Raw genomic sequence first — 21,122 nt, forward strand, 5'->3', positions numbered from 1 at the left:
GCAGGTCCCCCATAACAGTGCCCTCCGCAGGTCCCCCATAACAGTGCCCTCCGCAGGTCCCCCATAACAGTGCCCTCCGCAGGTCCCCCATAACAGTGCCCTCCGCAGGTCCCCCATAACAGTGCCCTCCGCAGGTCCCCATAACAGTGCCCTCCGCAGGTCCCCCATAACAGTGCCCTCCGCAGGTCCCCCATAACAGTGCCCTCCGCAGGTCCCCCATAACAGTGCCCTCCGCAGGTCCCCCATAACAGTGCCCTCCGCAGGTCCCCCATAACAGTGTCCTCCGCAGATCTCCCACATAACAGCGTCCTCCGCAGATCTACATCTCCACAGATCCCCCGCATAACAGCGTCCTCCACAGATCCCCCACATAACAGCGCCATCCACAGATCCCCCACATAACAGCGCCATCCACAGATCCCCACATAACAGCGCCATCCACAGATCCCCCACATAACAGCGCCATCCACAGATCCCCCACATAACAGCGCCATCCACAGATCCCCCACATAACAGCGCCATCCACAGATCCCCCACATAACAGTGCCATCCACAGATCCCCCACATAACAGCGCCATCCACAGATCCCCCACATAACAGCGCCATCCACAGATCCCCCACATAACAGCGCCATCCACAGATCCCCCACATAACGGCGCCATCCACAGATCCCCCACATAACGGCGCCATCCACAGATCCCCCACATAACGGCGCCATCCACAGATCCCCCATAACTATGTCATACCCAGCCGCGTCAGCGGCTCATATGGGAAAATCCAAGCAAATAGACCTCTAGCACAATTCCCTTAAAATATCGCATCGCACATCGTTATCGCAATTTTTAGGGCCCTAATCGCAATCGCACAAAATTCCCATATCGTGCAGCCCTAATAGCTATGCTTCTTTGTAGAATCATAACTGTGAATGACCAGTTATGTTAGGGCTTCCCTAAAGTCTTTTTGGCCATATTATTCCCTGTTTCAGCTGCAAAACTAGATGCATTTCTCTCAGAAGCAGGGGTGTCTCCTTTCTGCCAATACTCTATGCAGTGACCCCACTTCCATTACTTCACACTATGTTTATTTTCTTCTAGGGAGCTCAGAAAGCTGATAAGGAGGGATAAATCACACAGAAAGGCAGGAGGTTCCTGTGATGTTCCTAAGCAGTGTAGAAGCAGTTGTTTTATCAGACTCAGCTAGCTCTGACACCCCGCCCCACTTCCTCTCTACCGTCTTCTTTGTCTCTGTTATCAGGGACGGATCTTCTCTGACAACAGGCAGTGAACTGTAACTTAAGTGGAAGAGACACACCTAGTGGCCACAGATTTTATAAATGAAGCGATAAGTCAAATTTGTATAAAATGGAAAATTATATTTTGGTAGTATAAAGTCACAACCATCTAAAAGCCTATGTACACATTGGGGGGGAAAAATTTTTATTACTGCATTTTACTTATTTTGAGCTGAACATCATTTTTTCAGTTGGTCTTTATTAAAAAAAATTGAATCCTTTTTTCTGTACAGGGCTGATACTCTATAAGCAGCCTTGTATTTTCAGTTTTTTCCGTCATCTGAGGGGCAGACAGACTCCTTATCTCTGCTCTCTGACATTATAAACACTCATTAAAGCTTAATCATTATCTTACTGATAATATTGTAGCTTAAATAAGTGTTTATGACCTCTTAGTTTAGAGATAAGGTTTAGATGACCAGAACAAAGTGAAAGTGAAAATACCAGTCACACAGCTAGAAAGACAGTTATCCCTTTGTGACAGAACGGCTCAATATTTTTAATAAAGGCCAATTGAAAATATGATTTTTAGCCAAAAATGAGTAAAATGCAATCACAAACAAAGAATGCCTCTGAAGGTGTACATAGCCTTTAAATATGTCTTTTAAAAGTTCAAAGGTTTATGTTGGAGAACCTAAAGAGCCTAGTGATTGGGCTGCTAAGCTTATATTGCCAGGGTAGAGGAACTAGCTCAAGCAAACTTTTTTCTGTTGTGAAATAAAAAAAAAAGTAAAGGTTAAATCTATAAAAGAAAAAGAAAAGTCCATCAGTCATCGTGTTCATGGTACTTTCATGAGTAAAATGCAGAAGCACATTCTCTGGAACACATAGAATAGGTCCCTACAAGCTTGGGTTATAGATTAATAAAACTCTTAAAACGGACATACCTGGCATTTTTATTGGCTGTAATACTGGATGGGTGACACAATAACAACATTTTCTTGATAGATTCCCCTGAACACAGTGTACACGAAACCGGTAAGATTATTTCCAGAAATCATCTTTATTGGAAAGTACTACATTTGGAAGAGCTCCGGATTTTTATTGGTTTATCTGTTTGTATAGAAAGAGAAACGAAGAACAAACCCCGAGATTCATTTTGTAGAAAATCTCATTCTGTCGGTTAAATATTTCGTATAAGGATTGTAAAGTCAACTTATTAAAAATACATGCAGTATATACATATTAAACAGGGTATGTCTTTGGTACGGTAGGGTCCCTATACAGCCATTGATCCTTATGTCTATGCACACATTGCTATGCGCTGGCATCAATCAGCGATTCCAATGGCTTCCCTTATTTCAGTAGGCTGCACACAGTCTCTGGAGCCTCTGATGTTGCGGGGCAGCCAAAGCTTCCACAAAATGAAATTGTTCTCCATAAAACAGCTTATATCACTAGGAATTCCTTCTAAGACTTGGGGCCCCTAAACAGTTGCCTAATTAACCTCCTCCTTCCTTCAAGACAAAAAGATGTACGGTGACATCACACAACCTAGGAAGAGGCCACAACAGTCACGGAGGGAAACAGCTGGTGTGCCTTCACTTCGAGGGTCCTCAGAGGTGGAACTGCACCAAGATGGAATATCTTAGCGATATGCCACTAATTTCCAGGATGGGAACACCTCTCTATGATTTCATGTGCAAGTATATGCCATAAATGGTTTGATCTGTGGGATTTTCTTTAATCCCAAGAATGCTGTCTCCTCCCAGTAGAGTTATGGCATGCTCCATTATAATGAAAAGGAGATACAAACACAGTGATGTACATCCACTCAGGCACCAAACAGGCTTCATTCTGGTGAATACAGAGGCAGCCAAGTGCATTCACGTAGGGATCAAACATTTCCCTTCTTGGACTCATGGGGGTCCGTGATCAGGTCCCACCAATCAGGCTTATATAGCTTAAAATTACTATATCAAAGGGGTTATTTCGCTTCAGCATAAAGCATTAATTATGTAGAGAAAGTTAATACAAGGCACTTACTAATGTAGTTCAATGGAAAACTTACTTACTAATGTAGTGTCATTGTCCATATTGTCTCCTTTGCTGTGGCTTGATTCATTTTTCCATCACATAATACACTGCTCATTTCCATGGTTATGACCACCCTGCAATCCATCAGCAGTGGCCCTGTTTGCACACTATAGGAAAAAGCACTAGCCTATGCGAACTCCCACAGTCTCAGCCACCAGGGAGGCCAGTGTTTTTTTTCTATAGTGTGCAAGCACGACCACCACTGATGGATTGCAGGGTGGTCGTATCCCCTGGATATGAGAAGTGTATAATGTGATGGAAAAATGAATCAAGCCAGCAAAGAAGGCAACATGGACAATCACACTACATTAGTAAGTGCGATAAATGCCACTTGCTGAAGTGAGACAACCCCTTTAATGTCTGTGATGAGCAAAACCCTTTCATTTTAAATTTGTATTACTATGGACTGGATTCATTAATGGAACACTTTCTGTTTTTTTTTCTGTAGGTTACACGGGCACAAAGCTCCAGTCCTCCACTGCATAACATTTCAGAACCTGAGGAAGAAAACGATGGAGAATTCCCACATAATTTCAAAGTGCTGGACAGTGAGAAACAATCCAGGGAGAACTTTTTTCATTTTATAGGGAACCTTTTCCATTTCTCACCAAAATCATCTCTAGGAAATCCGAAGCAGGGTGCTGGAGTTCAAGAGCCTTGCAAGGAACATGTAGACGCTCAAGATAAAAATAACCTGGATAAAGGAGACTTAAATCAGGAGCGGACACTAGATGATCGTGGTGGAACAGAAGAGGCTTCACAGCAAAACACAGCACGGCATGAGCAGGAAAATCCTGAGGTCAGTGGAGATAAAGACTCCAACGATGTACTAGAACGTTGTGAAGATGCAACCACCGACACTCCAAAGTAAGTAACACTGTCCTGTGTATATGTAGATTGCAGTCTCATTTGCAGGGGTGTTGCTAAAAGAGGGTGTAGAAGTAAAAGTCCTCCCTGGGCTGCGGCCTGAGAGGGGAAAGAGGTCCCTCTGCCACATTAGGGGGGACTCATGGCGAGGGGACAGGGAACGAGCGTCTCTGACATTGATTTGTCAGAAGGACCTGATAATTTAGCTGAACATCTAATGATTATGAGGGCCTCCTGACTCTACGTCAACAGTAGATGTCAGGAAGAGAATGATCAGGCTGTTGGATTTCAACTGCCTGATCCTTTTATTTTTTGGTGATGTGACCTCCAGTAAATGATAGAATCAGCTTACACCTCTCTTCCTGTTCAGGCTACATGGACACTTGGCTGAAATAAGCATGCGTGTGTATGGGGTGTTGTTAGAGATAGCTGATGGCCAACGGATACCTCTTGTCTGTTGTGAAGAAAAAAATGTGGGTTACTCAGCACATCCCAATGCGCAGGTGCACGTCGCCATGACTGAAAAGACAAAAGCAAAACCAAACACAATGCAACAGCCCTCTGCAAACACAAATAAAGTAAATTCAATAGTGCCATACTCACTATAGAAAATGTACTAGTTTAATGCTACATTATAAATGTGAGATTCTTGGAAACACATTTTGTACAAAATGATCTGTGCCTTTCCGCCAACGACAAGGCGATCTCTTTAGGACAGCAAAAAGTTAATTCAGTAGTGCCATACTCACTATAAAAAATGTACTAATTCTAATGCTACATTATAAATGTGAGATTCTTGACAACTGCATTTTGTATAAAATTATTTGTGCCTGTCCGCCGATAACAAGGCAATCTCTTTAGGACAAGAACCTACACTAAATACTACCTCCTCTGGTGCCATACTGTACCTCATGTCTGTAAATCCGATATTTATAATATATAAATCCGATATCTTACTGACCAGCAGCATAAGGTTAACAGGTTTATTGCACAGTGAAAGCCGTAAGAGCAAAACCCATTAAAATATGATGGAATTGCTTTTTTTTTCCGATTCCACCCCAGTTACATTTTTAACCTGCTTCCCACTGCATCGTATGGAATATTAAATGGTGCCATTAGAAAGTACGACTTTTCATGTGAAATGCAGGCGCTGTGTCAGGGATCAGCAACCTCCGGCACTCCAGCTGTTCTGAAACTACAACTCCCAGAATCCTCCTTTCACTTCTGTGGAAGTTACAAGAACTGCCAGGTAAGTGTGCATGCTGGGAGTTGTAGTTTCACAGCATCTGGAGTGCTGAAGTTGGTGATCCCTGCGCTGTGTGACTGATAGAATAAAATAAAAAAGTTATTGTTTTTGAAGACAGGGAGTGAGAACCCAAAATGGAAAATGACTGCATCAGGAAGGGGTTAACCCTTTTAATCTAAGTTCTGTAGTGATGTTAGAGTCACAAGTGGTGCATGGTTCTAACTAGACATGGATGCTGTACACAACATGAAATGATCGCATTCATTAGACATGATGTAAGTTCTGTTTGTCCAGATGTCCGTAGTACTGTCTCTGCCTCACAGTGCACATAAAATCTCAAATGTAGCTCCGGGCAGAGTCTACATCGTGTGATGGTGTAATGCTTGTCTGCATGTATACTGCATATCTGCAGAGGTGACATAACATTACACACTGATCCGCTTAATCCCTTCCAGTGGGTGTGTGAAAGTGTCTCCCCATTGTGTGCGATTCTATTGTTCTCATTTCCGCCTAGAGGGAGAGGACTGTCATTAAATATAATTTGTATTTTGCCTTGCCAGAAGTATGATTTCTACTTGAAACTGTATCTGAATAGGATTGTGAATTGTATTCCTGTGTGCTCTGCATGTGATATTAGACTGCGCATTGTTCGGGAAGGACAAGCGCCAGTCGACATAAACTCATCAATCGACGCTTGTTTGCATTGGGCTATACGGGGGAGGAATGATCGCTACCGCCGTCATCCTTCTATCATCCAGTTCTATTGATTATCAGCAGCACATCCTTGATTACACAGGGAGATATGCCGCCAATAATCGCGCATCTTTTATTTTGAATGAAAGATGCAAACAAGCAGTTGCTCAGGTAGATTATAGGGGCCAATTATCTGGAAGGATATATCTTATGTGCCCTGAAAATCGCATGTTGTAATAGGCCCTTCAGAAACCTTCTGATTGGAGGAACACTCGAGGCAAAGTTGTGTTATGTCTAGTGCAGGGTACGAAGGGGGCGGTGCATGACACAGAGACTCTATCTAGGACATTGGATTCCTGTGTCATGCTCCGCCCCTTCATACCCAGCACTACACATAACAGCTGTTAGTTTTACCTATGGTTTTCCTTTAATATAAGATTATGATTGAAAGGGATTTGGGATGGGGGACATGAGCAATGTATGTGAAGCGGACCATCTTCAAAGGTCCTTGATCAAAAACTTCTTCATGGCCTCCCAGTTGGTGGTTTGGGGATCACTGGCTATAGTACTCACTAGCTTAGTACAAAATCTCAGACAAGCTGTACAAGTGCTTAATGCATTTTATTAAGCTTAAAAGTATAATGTCATTTTTTTTTTTAAGCACTTGTAGGGCTTGTCTGAGATTTTTAATTATCTCGGACAACCACTTGAGTGCCCTGATTATAAGAGACCCTTCTTTATGATGTGATTGCCTGCTTTGGACAAAGTTTTTCTCTTAGAAGAGTCCCTTGACGATAAACTGATTGCAGTGTTTCCCGCCACTGGTATCCCCAGCGATCATCTGTACATTGTGAGTGATTGCTGCAGCAAGTGTTCAGTACTTCTGCAGCACCACCACAGGAGAAGTGAAGCATTACACAGTGTCCATTGAAGTCAATAGGCAGGCCATGGAATAATTAAACCTGTAAAGTTCTCCAGAACAAGAAATACTATTTGTAGATGCTCTCCACACTGGGCAAGATTTGTTGGTGCCGCTTGATTTAGCGGACCCTTCTATAAAAACTGAAAATTATGAATTAGAGTATTTGAAAATGTTTTTTTTTTAAACCAAATAACTATTTTAAGTAAAGATGCACCCTTGAACAGCACTGCCTAGCTGTTTTCCTCTAGGGTTAATCAGTATTAATAGCAGCACCATTTGTTGTCAGTGCTGTATTAAAAGTTTACACAATTTGCATGGTCTGGCCAAAATCCACTGTCTTTCCAGTGCAAGCAAACCAGGCCAACTGAGCCAAAAATCATAAAGCATAAAACTACGATTTTGTCAAAGAGGTGAGATTTCTAACACTCTTAGGCTACTTTCACACTTGCGTTTTTCTTTTCCGGCATAGAGTTCCGTCACAGGGGCTCTATACCGGAAAATAACTGATCAGGCATATCCCCATGCACTCTGAATGGAGAGTAATCCGTTCAGTTTGCATCAGGATGTCTTCAGTTCAGTCGTTTTGACTGATCAGGCAAAAGAGAAAACCGTAGCATGCTACGGTTTTATCTCCGGCGAAAAAAACTGAAGACTTGCCTGAATGCCGGATCCGGCATTTTTTTCCATAGGAATGTATTAGTGCCGGATCCGGCATTCAAAATACCGGAATGCCGGATCCGTCCTTCCGGTCTGCGCATGCGCAGACCTTTAAAAATGAAAAAAAAAAAAAAAAAACGGATCCGTTTTGCCTGATGACACCGGAAAAACGGATCCGGTATTGCAATGCATTTTTCTGACTGATCAGGCATTTTTCTGACTGATCAGGATCCTGATCAGTCTGAAAAATGCCTGATCAGTCAGAAAAAATGACATCCGTTTGCATACAGTTTGCCTGATCAGGCAGTCAGTTCAGGCAACGGAACTGCCTGCCGGAATCAAACAACGCAAGTGTGAAAGTACCCTTAAAGGTAGGGCTTGCTAAAATTAACTGCATAAACAATGTCTTGATCACTGGGTCAGATTATATGAAGGGCGTTTTTTTTTTGGCTGGTAGCCATCAGGATATTTTAGGGAACATCTTTATTATGTTTTATTGCAGGAACTTGCTTTACCAGACTGCAAGCAGAGACTAGAAACATAGTGTTCTTAATATCTAACACATGACTTACTTCCTTTTGTTAAAGTGCCAGTGTGCCACGCAGGTAAAGATACATATAGTAACATAATATATAAGGCCGAAAAAAGACATCTGTCCGTCCAGTTCAGCCTGTTATTCTGCAAGTTGATCCAGAGGAAGGCAAAAAACCCCTGTGAGGTAGAAGCCAATTTTCCCCACTTAGGGGGAAAAAAATTCCTTCCCGACTCCAATCAGGCAATCGGAATAACTCCCTGGATCAACGACCCCTCTCTAGTAGCCATAGCCTGTAATATTATCACTCTACAGAAATACATCCAGGCCCCTCTTGAATTCCTTTATTGTACTCACCATCACCACCTCCTCAGGCAGAGAGTTCCATAGTCTCACTGCTCTTACCGTAAAGAATCCTCTTCTATGTTTGTGTACAAACCTTCTTTCCTCCAGACGCAGAGGATGTCCCCTCGTCACAGTCACAGTCCTGGGGATAAATAGATGATGGGAGAGATCCCTGTACTGACCCCTGATATATTTATACATAGTAATTAGATCTCCCCCAAGTCGTCTTTTTTCTAAAGTGAATAACCCTAATTTTGCTAATCTTTCAGGGTACTGTAGTTGCCCCATTCCAGTTATTACTTTAGTTGCCCTCCTCTGAACCCTCTCCAGCTCTGCTATGTCTGCCTTGTTCACAGGAGCCCAGAACTGTACACAGTACATGTGTGGTCTGACTAGTGATTTGTAAAGTGGTAGGACTATGTTCTCATCACGGGCATCTATGCCCCTTTTAATGCAACCCATTATCTTATTAGCCTTGGCAACAGCTGCCTGACACTGGTTTTTACAGCTTAGTTTCCTGTTCACTAAAATGCCTAGGTCCTTTTCCATGTCAGTGTTACCCAGTGTTTTACCATTTAGTATGTATGGGTGACTTGCATTATGAACTGGTCCCTAAAAATTGGGTTTTTGAAAATTTCTGAAAAATTTCAAGACTTCTAAACTTCTAAGCCTTGTAACATCCCCAAAAAAATAAAATATCATTCCCAAAATGATCCAAACATGTAGTAGACATATGGGGAATGTAAAGTAATAACTATTTTTGGAGGTATTACTATGTATTATAGAAGTAGAGAAATTGAAACTTGGAAATTTGCTAATTTTTCCAAACGTTTGGTAAATTTGGTATTTTTTTATGCAAAAAAAATTAACTTTTTTGACCCAATTGTAGCAGTGTCATGAAGTGCAATATGTGACGAAAAAACATTCTCAGAACGACCTGGGTAAGTAAAAGCGTTTTAAAGTTATCAGCACTTAAAGTGACACTGGTCAGATTTGCAAAAAATGGCCAAGTCCTTAAAGTGAAATAGGGCTAAGTCCTTAAGGGGTTAATGGGGAATTAACTTTTAAATTCTGCATTTCATTTGACAGTTTATTTTCCTCAGTGAATACAGTGGAGAAAAAAATATTTAATAGCTTTGCTTTCTCCTCATCGCTCTCTGCAACTCCCCCCTCATTACTCTGTAAAGGGCCAACACCTTCAGATTTATACTTTTTACCATTTATATAATTGAAGAACATTTTACAGTTAGTTTTGCCGCTTTTATTTGTTTTTTACATATTCTACTTTTTCATTATAGTTCTTAAGTGCTTCATCTCTACCCTCCTGTTTTAATGATTTAAATACAGCCTGCTATCTCTGTATATAGGTTTCCCTCAGGACATTGCTCCCTATGGCTGGTACAATGAGAGGAGTATGCACCCTTTCTTCCCTTGGAGCACTCCCTGTTGTTGGGGCTACTGCCTGATGGTAGTTTGGGGTGCCCTTGATGCCGGTAGTTGTATAGGTGCCTGGCAGGAGGTGTAGTAGTGCAATGGTCAGCATACAGTGTGGTAGGAGTCAGGAATTTGGACCAGAAGTTGAAGAATGAACGTCTCTTTTTGTTTGAGTGCAACCAACAGTAGTCTGTTCACAGTGCAAATCCTTTTTCCAGAGGTGTGGAGGCTCTTGGTATGCTGTCTTGCTAAAGTCTCTCTTATTACAATCTCTGGCTAGCAGCTGTAATCTGGTGAGTGTGGCTGTAGTGTCCACTGCGGGATACAGGTTTTAGTGGCACATCTGGCCAGTGAATAAGTGCAACAGGTGTCTTAACCGTAGTCCCTTGCAAGAAGCAAAGTCTGTATAGCTGTAGTAGTTATCTTGCTGACTCCTATGCTTTAGGCCTGTTTCACACTGGTATTAGAGCATTCCAGAAGGCTCTTCCAGCTTAAAATGCTGGGAATTGGCTGCACAAAAAACACTGCGCAGTACTTGTCTTGCCAATTCTATGCATATTAGCCAGATTTGAGCTGGAAATCTGCCAGACCCCATTATATTTAATGGGGCCGGATTGCAATGTCCGGCAGTGACGGATCCGGCAGGCTGTTCCTGAACGGAACAGCCTGCTGGATCTGTAATCTTTAGTGTGAAACTAGCTTTAGCCATGCAGATTCCAAGTTCTTGTCTTTCTTTCTCTCTCTTGCTCTTTCTGTAGTAAAAGCAATAACTCACAGAGATCAGTTAGTTTCTGGATCTTGAGGCCTAAGGAGAAGGAGCACATAGACTTGCGTCCTCTCTCCTCACTCACTAGACTACAACTCCCCCTCTAGACAGGAAGTAGGACCAGTACACTCCTATCAAGAAGGGAGGAACAAGGTGGTTAACCCAGTCCCTGATAATCATACAGTGTCATGCTGGGTGTATTGTGATGACTATATGGTACAGAGAGTGTTTGGAGGCACAAACTGCTGAGGAAAGCAGGATGTGCTTTGTTCATCAGGGGCATGGGGATAGATAAGTATAACTTTTTTAGTTTATTAACACTACAGTGACTTTACTACTATGAGGGGGAACTAAGAAGGCAGCACTTCTATAGTAGAAGTCACTAAGGGGGCAGCCAGGGGTGGATAGGCCATAGATTCTACAGGGAAATTTCCAAGTGGGCCGATGTCTAGGGGGCCTCCTGATCTCTTCTCATGTCAGCCAGCCAGTTAAGGAATGCTGGGGGGCGTCAAGTAGTACCTGGCTGGTGACCACAGGTGTCCTCCTGATTCCTGAATTCAACTGTATTGCCATTGTGAGGAAACTAGAGTAGGTGGACAGAACGTAAGTGCTGGCAGTCACCACCACAGCGGAGCAGCTTTTGAAGAGGTATTTTGTGCTACTGGGGGATTATTTTATACTGCACTGTGGTTTTTGATGCTGCTGGGGCAGTTTATTGTGTTGCACTGAGGTATTTGGCTCTGCTGGGGTGGAATTTTATGCTCAATATGGTATTGCTGGCCCCGCCTACTTGTGTTGGCCCTACCTTCTGTCAGTTTGGACCCACCTACAGCCTGGGGCCACTTTTAGTTTTCTTCCAGGGCCATTATAAGTTCCCATTTCGCCCCTGGGGGCAGCACTACTATAATAGGGATACTAAGGGGGAAGCACTACTATAATAGAACTAAAGGAGCAGTGCTACTATAATTGGAGCACTAAGGGGACATAACTACTGTGTGTGGATAATAAGGGGGCATTCTATTGTGTGGTCGCTAGTGGGGCATATATACTGTGGAGGGGTGCTAAGGGGGCATAACTACTTTGTGAGGGCACTAAGGTGACATTCTACTGTGATGAGCAAATTTTTAAAAAATTCCACTTTGCCGGTTCGCCAAATTTTTTGAAAAAATTCGGTTCGATCCGAATTTATTTGTGGCGAATCGCGTGAAAAAAATGGCTATTTCATTTCCTGTCTGCAGAGAGTCTTTATAGTGGTGTAGAACACTGTGCCTTGCAGTAACACGCATGAGGGGTCTGCTCTGGTAGTGAAAACAGAGATCCAAACAGATCCAAAACAGAGATGACATGTGAATGGAATATTTGCATGTCTTCTGTGTTTTGTACCCACTCCTGCTTTTGGCTACCAAATCACAAGCCAATTCTGATGGGACCATACAGGCCTTACAGCTGCTACACAGACAGGATCCGTTGTGCGTCTCATTTTTCCTTCCTTCTGACAGATCAGAAGAATGGTCAAATAAATGATGATGTCAGCCAGGCCGAAATGCAAAATAGTGGCCCAGCCATGAAGTGGGGAGGGTGGGAACAGCATGAGAAGTCCACAGAGTGGCCCTATGACATAGTGGTGAGGTGGAAGCAGCATGAGGAGACCACAGTGTGGCCCAATGACAGAGTCTGGAGGTGGCGGCAGCATCAAGAGGAGGCCACAGAGTGGCACAATGACAGTGTGGAGGTGGTAGCAGCATCAGGAGACCACAGAGTGACCCGGTGACATAGTGTGGAGGTGGCAGCAGCATCAGAAGACCACAAAGTGGCAAGGTGACATAGTGTGGAGGTAACAGCAGCATGAGGAGACCACATAGTCGCAAGGTGACAGTGTGGAGGTAGCAGCAGCATCAGGAGGAGGCCACAGAGTGGTACAATGACAGTGTGGAGGTGGCGTCAGCATTAGGAGGCCACAGAGTGGCATATAACATTTAACTGCACTGCTGAATGTCAAGTATATTTTACTTTTGCCACTAATACACGGCAAAAAGGGCTTTAGAACATATAACTGCACCGCTGAATGGCAAATAGGCCCTTATTTTTTTCCACTTATACACACCACAGAAGGCTTTAGAACATATAACTGCTCTGCTGAACGGCAAATATATTTTACTTTTGCCACTAATACAAGCCAAAAAATGCTTTAGAACATTTAACTGCACTGCACAAGGGGAAAACAAGATGTGGAAATATTTCCTTGTAATAAACCCTGTTAATGCCTGTATCAAACAGCACTTACACCCCAATAACAAGAACGGTTTGCTGGAATTACAGAGCTGTATAATGGCAATTTGGATCCCCAGTCAGTGCAGCAAGGTATAATAGGATTGTTCCTCTTACCCAGGCTGTAACCTCCCCTACTGAACCCTGTTCTACATAAATGCTGTGGAATGATTCCTCCCTATCCTTTCCCTACACCTTGAATAATCTTTCCCTGCACTTGTAAATCATTTTTTTAAAGCACAATGAAGTTTTTCTAGCACTCTCCCTAGCGGCTGCAGACATGTCTCTCCCTGCACTAAGTACACTAGAAAATGGCAGAATCCAAGATGACTGAGGCTATTTATGGGGCTGTGACATCACAGGGCTGGCTGGCTGCTGATTGGCTGCATGCATGGCATTATGGGTGATCCCTCATTCCCAGAGTTCCTTGCTCCATGTCCTAACACGTGCAGCAGCCATTTTAAGAAAAAATGTGATTTGTTACCCGAAGCGTGAGGAAATTCGGATTCGGTACGAATCGAATAATTCCTGAAATTCGGATCGAATTCCACTTCGTCAGCTTCGATTCGCTCATCTCTAGTCACTATAACTACTGTGTGGGGCAATAAGGGGACATAACTGCTGTGTGGTGCAGGACTGGGTGGGATTGGACAGGAATAGATGCATTGGGCACAGTTAGGGGCATAGCTTAGTGTAACATAAAACATTACTACTGCGCTGATGTTGTCCCTCCTTGGGATTTTCAAGAGTTGGGAGGTGTGCTGGTTCCCACCATTTCTCATGCTCTTTACTTTAGCACCCTCTTTCATGTGGTTGGTAGACATTTATGCACTGCATTGTCTGCCAGACCGGTGGTTGACCCTTGAATAAACCCTGTAACCTTGTACTTCCTCTCTGCTCTGTGGTTTACCACTCTACATCTTCGCAACGTGAGACACTTTTATCTCCGTCAGCCACTCACATTGCTGTTAGATGCCTTCTAAAAAAAATATCCTAGAGTTATCCAAATCAGATTATAAACTGAGACTATGTTAACAGATAGTGAAATGTCTTACGTCTGGTATTTTACTTTCGATCAAGTCTGATCATCTGGCTCTTTGGCAGACCAGAAGAAGAAGGCTGAGAATCAATTATCAAATTCCTGTAATTAAAAAACAAAGAACGTCTTCTACAAAAAAGTAAAAGTAACACCCTTGTTTCTCTAAGTCTATGTTCATGGAAGACTCTCCGATTCCTGCCACGGATTTGCAGTTTGCACTACTGCTGATCCACACAAAGGTGAGCCACATTGCTTAGCTTTGGCAACCAAAATAAATATCAAGTATTATGCCACAGAGGTCGCAATAACGCCTGTACAAGCGTCATAGACGCTTGTTCAGGCCATTTTAATCCCTGGAAAAAGTCTAAGGCATACCAATACGCCTTAGACTTTCCCCCCACATTCATCAGTGTAGTGAGCGCTGTGAACGGCACGGGCAGCGCGGCGATGCTGTCTGTGCCTGAAATAACCAATAGCAAAGCTCCTTACAGCAAGGAGCTTTGTTATTGGTTGGTATAGGCGCGTGTCGGAGCTATACAGGTCCTGCAGCAGGGGAGCTGGAAGAAGGAGGGGCCGGATCCCAGGGTGGCTGTTGTAAGGAGAGCGGGGAGCGCTGCCCGAGGACCTTGGGAAACATGACAGGGCCGCTGGAGAGGTAAGGTGCCATGGACTCATCTGTCTGGTACCTGGTGACCCTGCTCCCCCCTCCTCCTGTCACCCCACTAGTGACCCTGCTCCCCCATCCTCCTACCAGCCCAGTAGTGACCCTGCTGCCTCCTCCTCCTGTCACCCCACTGGTGACCCTGCTCCCCCCTCCTCCTGTCACCCCACTAGGGACCCTGCTGCCCCCTCCTCCTGTCACCCCACTAGTGATCCTGCTCCCCCCTCTTCCTGTCACCCCACTAGTGACCCTGCTCCCCCCTCCTCCTGTCACCCCACTAGTGACCCTGCTTCCCCCTCCTCCTTTCACCCCACTAGTGACCCTGCTTCCCCCTCCTCCTTTCACCCCACTAGTGACCCTGCTCCCCTCTCCTCCTTTCACCCCACTAGTGACCCTGTTCCCCTCTCCTCCTGTCACCCCACTAGTGACCCTGCTGCCCCCTCCTCCTGTCACCCCACTGGTGACCCTGCTCCCCCCTCCTCCTGTCACCCCACTAGTGACCCTGCTGCCCCCTCCTCCTGTCACCCCACTAGTGATCCTGCTCCACCCTCCTCCTGTTACCCCACTAGTGATCCTGCTCCACCCTCCTCCTGTCACCCCACTAGTGACCCTGCTCCCCCCTCCTCCTGTCACCCCACTAGTGATCCGTCTCCCCCTCCTCCTGTCACCCCACTGGTGACCCTGCTGCCCCCGCCTCCTGTCACCCCACTGGTGACCCTGCTCCCTCCTCCTGTCACCCCACTAGTGACCCTGCTGCCCCCTCCTCCTGTCACCCCACTAGTGATCCTGCTCCCCCCTCCTCCTGTCACCCCACTAGTGATCCTGCTCCCCCCTCCTCCTGTCACCCCACTAGTGATCCTGCTCCCCCTCCTCCTGTCACCCCACTAGTGACCCTGCTACCCCCTCCTCCTGTCACCCCACTAGTGATCCTGCTCCCCCCTCCTCCTATCACCTCACTAGTGACTCTGCTCCCCCCTCCTCCTGTCACCCCACTAGTGATCCTGCTCCCCCCTCCTCCTGTCACCCCACTAGTGATCCTGCTTCCCCCTTTTCCTGTCACCCCACTAGTGACCCTGCTCCCCCCTCCTCCTGTCACCCCACTGGTGACCCTGCTCCTCCCTCCTCCTGTCACCCCACTAGTGACCCTGTTCCCCCCTCCTCCTGTCACCCCACTAGTGACCCTGCTCCCCCCTCCTCCTGTCACCCCACTAGTGACCCTGCTTCCCCCTCCTCCTGTCACCCCACTAGTGACTCTGCTCCCCCCTCCTCCTGTCACCCCACTAGTGATCCTGTTCCCCCCTCCTCCTGTCACCCCACTAGTGATCCTGCTTCCCCCTTTTCCTGTCACCCCACTAGTGACCCTGCTCCCCCCTCCTCCTGTCACCCCACTGGTGACCCTGCTCCTCCCTCCTCCTGTCACCCCACTAGTGACCCTGTTCCCCCCTCCTCCTGTCACCCCACTAGTGACCCTGCTCCCCCCTCCTCCTGTCACCCCACTAGTGACCCTGCTTCCCCCTCCTCCTGTCACCCCACTAGTAACCCTGCTCCATCCCCACTAGTGACCCTGCTCCCCCCTCCTCCTGTCACCCCACTAGTGACCCTGCTCCCCCCTCCTCGTTCGACCTCTGGCCACATATGTCCGCTTGGGACTTCTTCAGTGGTGGCTACAAAAATCTGCTGGGTAAAATTTCAAATGCGTGTGAACAGGTTAGCGAAAACCCTATTCACATGCATGGAATGTGGATTTCATCTGAATTTTGGCTTGGATCACACACTGAAATCCACCTGAAGGTGAAACAGAATTACCAACCGTTGACTCTCCCTCCCACTTGTGATTTACTAGTATATGGCCAATTGTTATATCTTATGTTTTGAGTCAAAGTCATGCTTTGCCCAGTTAACGGGTACAGGACACAAAGGGATCCCGTCTGACATATCTGGGACCTATGGTTTCAAATGGTCAGAGTCCCCATACTCCCTAATGCATCCATCTGATGAAGACTGGTATTCGTCCTTTCAAGCACAGTGACACTATGATTTTGAAACATCATATTGGGAACTAGGTTTGCCCAAATACTAAATAGGATTAACAGTTGTTAAATGGGTTGTCCCACAAAAATATTCAGCAGTTTTTAGACCAGCACCTGGATCTGAATACTTTTGTAATTGCATGTAATTAAAAAATGTTGTATAACCAGTGAGTTATTTAATAAAATGTATCTGTATAGCGCCACCTGCTAGTTGTTCTTTTTCTTAGTTCCTTGTCCACCTTGCGGTGGATGCACATGCTCAGTTCCATTCTTCAATTGCCTCCTGAGCTGTGCTAGGGAGAGAGCTGCAACAGAAAGGACACATCCCCTGAGCTTCCAGCTTGAAATAAATCTAGAAAAACAATGAATGGGGAGATCTCTGGATCCATGTCAGGTACAGGGCTGGTTGTGGTTTTATTAGAAAGAGATTGTCATGCACTGTATATGTGATTTAAATTTTTTATATTAATCATGGGAAAAACCCTTTGAGCACTTTGTGTACACGCTGTCCGTATTTCATGCGCATCTTCTCCTTTACAGCTACAGTGAGGTTAAAAAATCCATGGCATTCACTTCTGTCCAGATTCATGTTACTTGGATGAGCTAGGCTGCCAAAGGAAATGACTTTAATATGTGACCAAGAATAACATGGAATCGCTGAGTAGCCACCAAATTTATAGTGTTCCTGCCTCCAGCGGCTGCCGTGTGCACGCATGGCGGACCAGCCCAGACACGTCCCACAACGGATACTGGTAGAGACTCAGTACATGTTCACTAAGGAGCGTAGATGAAGATGATATGCACAGATTTGTGACTGAGTAGACTCACTGGATGCTATATTTCTATAGAACTAAGATTCCTTACAATATCATAGCACAGAAACATAATTGTAACTTAGTAAGACAGATATTAATAAGCAGAAGTAGATAAGGATGAAATGTTAATGGACATTCACACTACACACCTGAACGGCATAGTTTAAAGGGCTATTCCTATCTGAGACATACAGTTGTGTTCAAAATAATAGCAGTGTGTTTAAAAAAGTGAATAAAGCTCAAAATCCTGCTAATAGCTTTTATTTCCATACACACAAATGCATTGGGAACACTACACATTCTATTCCAAATCAAAACATAAAGAAAAATATATCAAATTTGTGTTGTTCCTCTAAAAAAAAAAATAGAAGAAAAGTGAATATTAGACTGTTCAAATTAATAGCAGTGTTTGTATTCTTCTTTACAAACTCAAACATTCACTATATAAACTGAAAAATGTTTGAAGATTTTGCTTTTTCTTTGAATCACTTACTAACATTTAGTTGTATAACCGCTGTTTCTGAGAACTGCTGTACATGGAGTCAACCAACTATATTCCACAGTTCTTCTCTATTTCTTGGTTTTGCCTCAGAAACTGCAATTTTTATGTCACCCACAAGTTTTCTATTGGATTAATATCCGGGGATTGGGCTGACCACTCCATAACGTCAATCTTGTTGGTCTGGAACCAAGATGTTGCACGTCTACTGGTGTGTTTGGGGTCGTTGTCTTGTTGGAACACCCATTTCAAGGGCATTTCCTCTTCAGCATAAGGCAGCATGACCTCTTCAAGTATTCTGATGTATTCAAACTGATCCATGATCCCTGGTATGCGATAAATAGGCCCAAACGCATTAGTATGAGAAACATCCCCATATCATGATGCTTGTCCACCATGCTTCATTGTCTTCACAGTGTACTGTGGCTTGAATTCAGTATTTGGGGGTCGTCTGACAAACTGTCTCCGCCACTAGACCCAAAAAGAACAATCTTACTTTCATCAGTCCACAAAATGTTGCGCCATTTCTCTTTAGGCCGGTCAATGTGCTCTTTGGCAAATTGTATCCTCTTCACCACATGTCTTTTTTTCAACAGTGGGACTTTGCGGGGGCTTCTTGCAGATAGCTTGGCTTCACATAGGCGTCTTCTAATTGTAACAGTACTCACAGATAACTTTAGACCTTCTTTGATCTTCCTGGAGCTGATTGTTGGCCGAGTCCTTGCCATTTTGGCTATTCTTCTATCCATTCGAATGGTAGCTTTTCGCTTTCTTCCACGTCTTTCAGGTTTTGGTTGCCATTTTAAAGCATTTGCAATCATTTTATCTGAGCAGCCTATCATTTTCTGCACTTCTTTAGATGTTTTCCCCTCTCCAATCAACTTTTTAATGAAGGTACGCTGTTCTTCTGAACAATGTCTGGAAAGACCCATTTTTCTCAGAATTTCAGAGAGAAATGCACTGTAACCAGCATGTACAACATTTTCTGCCTTCCTTCCTTAAATAAGAGAAATCATTACCACCTGTTTTTCAAAGAATGAATGATCTCACTAATTGAACTCCACACTGCTATTATTTTGAATATGCCCCTTTCAATTAGTGATTCAATTACGGTACACAGAATCAGCAGCATACATGACATGACTGTTGGGTCTGTTGGGTTTCTATTACTCTACTACACCTGCTAGTAAATTATTTGCCATGTACAAATATCATTTCTACCAAAAACAGTGATTAATCAGGTTAGTGATGTCTGACTGCTATTATTTTAAACACAACAGTATATGACATATCAATAGAATATGCCATCAATATCTGATAAGTGCGAGTCCCACCTCTGGAACCTGCTCCTATCTCAAGAAGCGAGAACTGCCGCAAACGGAGAGAAAATGGTGCTGTGTCCTCTCCATTCACTGCTGTGGGACTTTAAAAAAATAGCCAAGCGAGTGCGCTCACCCATAGCAATGAATGGAGAGCAAGTCGCACATGAGCCACCCCTCCCTTCACTGATGCTAGACTTCTGAAAATAGCCAAACCAGCTTAGTATAACTGACACAATATGGCACAGTAGAAAACTGATCCGCACCCCCATTGACTTTCAATGGTGTTCAAGACGGATCAGTTTTGGCTATGTTAAAGATAATACAAACGGATCCGTTCTGAACGGATGCATGCGGTTGTATTATTGGTGCGGATCCTTCTGTGCAGATCCATGACGGATCCGCACCAAACGCGAGTGTGAAAGTAGCCTCAGATATGAGATAGATATAAATATGAGGTGGGAGGGTAGATAGATAGATAGGAGATAGAGGGATAGACAGACAGATATTTCCCTAAATTATCCCTTTACTTGGACATTGTTTTATTTCTACCTCCCAGCACCTAAAATGTTAACCTGAGATTTTCTAGAGGATTTCGGAAGGTATGAGTGTTTCTGGCAGCGCTGCGGGGCATAGTCTTTCAATAATACCAGATGAAGCAAATATTTCCTAAGGTGCGCGGGGAGCATTGTTATTGAGCTGATCTCCGTGCATCCTTTAATAACATTGTACATTTTTTTAGATTACAATTCGTGGATATGATTTCACAGAAATATTAAGAGTCAGTATATTGTGGTCCCTAAGTGCCAGCGCCATGTGAATAGCTTGTTTATTTCACGTTTTACTGTTCAAACAGGAATGAAAATAAGAAGGCGACAAAATAAAATACTTCCTGACACCCGGCAACAAAGACCTGGAATTCTAGGTGTCAGCTGATTAAATGCAAGGAAGCTGAACCCTGCCACTTGGCTGACATCATTAGCATAGGCGACAGATCGGAGAAACTAAACATTTTTGCCAACGTGCTGACAGCATTTCAGGTGACAGTGTCGCTGCCAAACCGAGGACTTGTCAGTCCAATGCAGGTGCTGAAAACTTTCCCTAGATCCCCAATGATGGGTTCAGTGATGCAGCAGCTCCAGAATATTGTCATAGATTTTCCACATGTCACTGGATTTTAGTTTTAATTTAAAAACGTATTCCTGATGACCTATGTAAATCAGGATGCTGGAAAGTCATATATACGGGCCCCTCACAGAGGTTATACTTACCTCTCTCCCGTGTCACCCACGATGCTAGGGAGGCTCGTCCCTGTCACAACCTGCTATTGGCTGTCCCCCTTTTTCACCCGCTCGACGGGGAGATGCAGCGTTGGCCGTGCCGGTATGAGAAGCGACGCGGGTGCCCGGTAGCGAGGGGCCCGGGCATATGGGGTGGATTCTAGAACTTAAATGACCGGTTTAAATCATGTTTATATATTATACATATTTGTTTAGATTTTTTGATGATTTTTTAATTTTTTTTTATCTTCCATGTTTCTATATATTGAAAGAAGCCTAAAATCCTGCAGTTTTCACACTGGCCACTAGGCCTAATAATAGGCGCTACTTCTTAGTCTGTACAGATTACATTTCAGCATTCATCTCATTATCATCTCAGGGAGGAATACAATGACAGATAATAGTTCTTTATAGATTACAT

The 21,122-nt window shown here is 44.3% G+C and overlaps 1 protein-coding gene across 1 annotated transcript in view; it reads left to right on the top strand.

The window, feature by feature from the left end:
* Positions 1–21,122, top strand: part of CRYBG3 (crystallin beta-gamma domain containing 3) — a 198,667-nt gene that overhangs the window by 61,587 nt on the left and 115,958 nt on the right. The window contains exon 3 of the mRNA XM_040423276.1: positions 3,777–4,195. Coding sequence (XP_040279210.1) covers positions 3,777–4,195 — 419 coding nt within the window. The remainder of the gene's footprint in view (positions 1–3,776; positions 4,196–21,122) is intronic.

Source organism: Bufo bufo, chromosome 3, assembly GCF_905171765.1.
Source record: "Bufo bufo chromosome 3, aBufBuf1.1, whole genome shotgun sequence".
Taxonomy (NCBI): Eukaryota; Metazoa; Chordata; class Amphibia; order Anura; family Bufonidae; genus Bufo; species Bufo bufo.